Genomic DNA, 3076 nt, shown 5'->3' on the forward strand with positions numbered 1-3076 from the left:
TCCATTGCAAAGAACAGTCTTCAAAAAATTCAACATGAAAGTAGGTTTTGGTGTTCAACTCTAAATTGATTTCATTTTCTAAACTATGTCCATTCCACCTTTAGTTCCTCATCTGCTTGGCTCTCCTCGTTGCTGCTGCTAGCGCTCATGTTGTAGCTCCAATTACAACTTATGCTGCTGCTCCAGCCTATACCACCTATGCTGCCGCTGCTCCAGCTTATACTACCTATGCTGCTGCTGCTCCCGCCTATACCGCTTATTCTGCTGCTGCTCCAGTGTATACCCGCTCGCTTTATAGTGCTCCAGCTTACACCACTTACTCAGCTCCAGCAGTTGTAGCTTCTCCATCTGTTGTTGCCGCACCTGCTGTCTACACCACTTTGTTGAAGAAGAAGTAAATTCTTTGAGATTGGAATAAACGAATGAATATGATCGATGCGATTTGACCTAAACCTATGAACGCTTTGTTGCCGCTGAAAAAATAAACGGAAAACAAATATTAAGATGCCTTTTTTATTAAATTGGTGGAAGTTGTCGGTAGTATCTTGAAGTATGGATTAGTGTTAGCTTGAGAACGAAATTTTTATGTTTTAGTTAGGTTAGGTGGCAGCCCGATGTATCAGGCTCACTTAGACTACTCAGTCCATTGTGATGCCACAGTGGTGAACTTCTCTCTTATCACTGAGTGCTGCCCGATTCCATGTTAAGCTCAAGGGACCTCCTTTTTATAGCCGAGGCCGAACGGCGTTCCACATTGCAGAGAAACCACTTAGAGAAGCTTTGAAACACTCAGAAATGTCACCAGCATTACTGAGGTGGGATAATCCACCGCTGAAAAACTTTTTGATGTTCGCCAGAGTTTTCCCGTGATTTGCTTCAAGTTTTGCACAAGGAGTACGTTTAATAGTATCGTTAAGTGTGTCAAATTTTGTTAAAATCGATTCAGATTTAGATATAGCTCACATATATATCTTTCGCCCGATTTGGACTTATATGGTCTCAAAAGCCAGGGTTTTGCCGTGATTTGCTTCAAATTTCGCACAAGGAGTACGTTTAGCAGTATCGGTAATTGCGCCAAATTTCGTAGAAATCGGTTTAGATTTAGATATGGCTCCCATATATATCTTCCGTCCGATTTCCACTCATATGACCAGGGGGGCCAAAGTTATACTCCCATTTACGTGAAATTTCGCATAGATAGCAGAATTATTATTCTAACTACACTCTTAGAAAAATATGTTTTTCATATGTTCCGATATAAACAAAATTTGTTTCGGGCACAATTTTAAAACACAATATATTTAAGTGCAAACATGTAATGTTCCTAAACTAGCACTAAATATTTGGGACATCTATGTTAATATGTTAGAATATATTATGTTTGGGGCATGAATGTTTCATAAAAATCATATGTGTGAATGCAAACATATATAAATTTAAAAATTTCGACTAAACATACATATGTTGTGATATTTTATTCAAAGCGACAGAGAGTATAGAGAAAGAAATAGAGATGGGAACCGGGAGAGTTGACAAAAGATATCAACATAACACAGCGAAAGAATGTTGTATGTTGTTTCGGAAAACTGTTTTATGATAAGGCCAAAAATTTGATATGCTTAAGTCTAAATATTATTTAATTTGAATAAAGAGAATGGACATTCGGAACCAAGAGAATAGACATTTGAAAAAAAGCCTGTGTTTTCGCCTTGAGAGCAGCATTTTATGTATGTGTGGACATGTGTTTTGTTTATCATTTTGGCATTATGGGAACAATTTTTTTCTTGGTTCGTTAAAAGAAATCAGGGGTCTTCATAAAAATAACGAAAGGGCACTATACTCTTTTTAGAGTTGGGACAGTAAAATGAAATAAGGAGGAACTAGTGAAAAATTACACAGTAAAATATATAAAAACAAAGTTTAGTTCGTCTTTATTAATAACGAGGAGTTGACGGACACCTTCAAATATAAAAGCGGGCATTAAGTTCGAGTTTTGCAGCTAAAACAATTTAAAAAGTTTATTTTCTTTAAAATGAATTATTAACGAAAAATAAAAGCCATTTTAGAGCGATGGTGTTAAATGCTAGTAAAAAACTGTTCACGCCTAAATAAATTTATGTTTATATTATAAAATTACTTATGTATGTTTATACTCGACTCCACGTTTTTCTTTTGTTAGAGTTTTTGAATACCAAATTTTAAAGTTTTGTACCAAAAACAGTTTTTTGTTACAAAATTGTTATTTTTGCTTTAAAAAAATAATATTTTATCCAAAAATCAGTCAATTTCGTTTATATCAAGCACTGTTACTGACTATAAATCTTTAATAACCCACATTTCAAAGTTTTAAAGTTAAATTAAAAAAAGTGTTCGGTCGGAGCAGGGATTGAACCCACGACCCTTTGCATGCAAGGCAGACATGCTAACCACTGCTCCACGTGGCAAACAAATGTATGTTTCTGTTAAATAATGTTATGTTTGCATGGGCTCGTGGGCGCTGCAAACTATGCTATATAAATGTAACTTATAACGATAATTATTTGCTGGTGACTATAACAGCTACGTAGCCCAGTGGATAGTGTGTTGGCTTACATACTGTATGGTCCTCGGTTCGATTCTCCGTGCAGACGGGAGGTAAAATTTAAAAAAATTATAAAAGTGAATAATTTCTTCAACATTATTTGTATTACAGAAAATGGTGCCAAGAACTAAAATATTTGGTGGAAGTGAAAATTACGAGTATGTTAGGGAATGAGCACAATCGTCTTTGGGAAAAATTCTTCCAAGCATACAATATTTTTGGGCTCAAAATGCTTCCAAACATATAATATGTTCACATAAAACAAACATATTAATGTTTCGGCAGTATCCAATAATATATATGCTTCCTGCAAAATATGTTGGGAACATATGTTAAAGAAGCAATTTTTTTTGAGGGTGTATACATGTCAAATTTAGTCAAAATCGGTTCAGATTATATATAGCACCCATATATACTCACACCAGAGTTGGGGAAATATGGTAGACTGTTACACATTTTAGACCCATTTTCAATGGAAGTTTCCTCCAATTAACT

General features: G+C 35.1%; 1 protein-coding gene across 1 annotated transcript; it reads left to right on the forward strand.

The window, feature by feature from the left end:
* Positions 1-503, forward strand: LOC142240418 (uncharacterized). The gene is made up of 2 exons (XM_075312128.1): positions 1-40; positions 105-503. The coding sequence occupies exons 1-2, from the start codon at positions 35-37 to the stop codon at positions 396-398; spliced, it is 300 nt and encodes a 99-aa protein (XP_075168243.1). The 5' UTR covers positions 1-34; the 3' UTR covers positions 399-503.
* The last annotated feature ends 2573 nt before the right edge of the window (positions 504-3076 follow it).

This window comes from Haematobia irritans, chromosome 5, assembly GCF_050003625.1.
Source record: "Haematobia irritans isolate KBUSLIRL chromosome 5, ASM5000362v1, whole genome shotgun sequence".
Lineage (NCBI taxonomy): Eukaryota > Metazoa > Arthropoda > Insecta > Diptera > Muscidae > Haematobia > Haematobia irritans.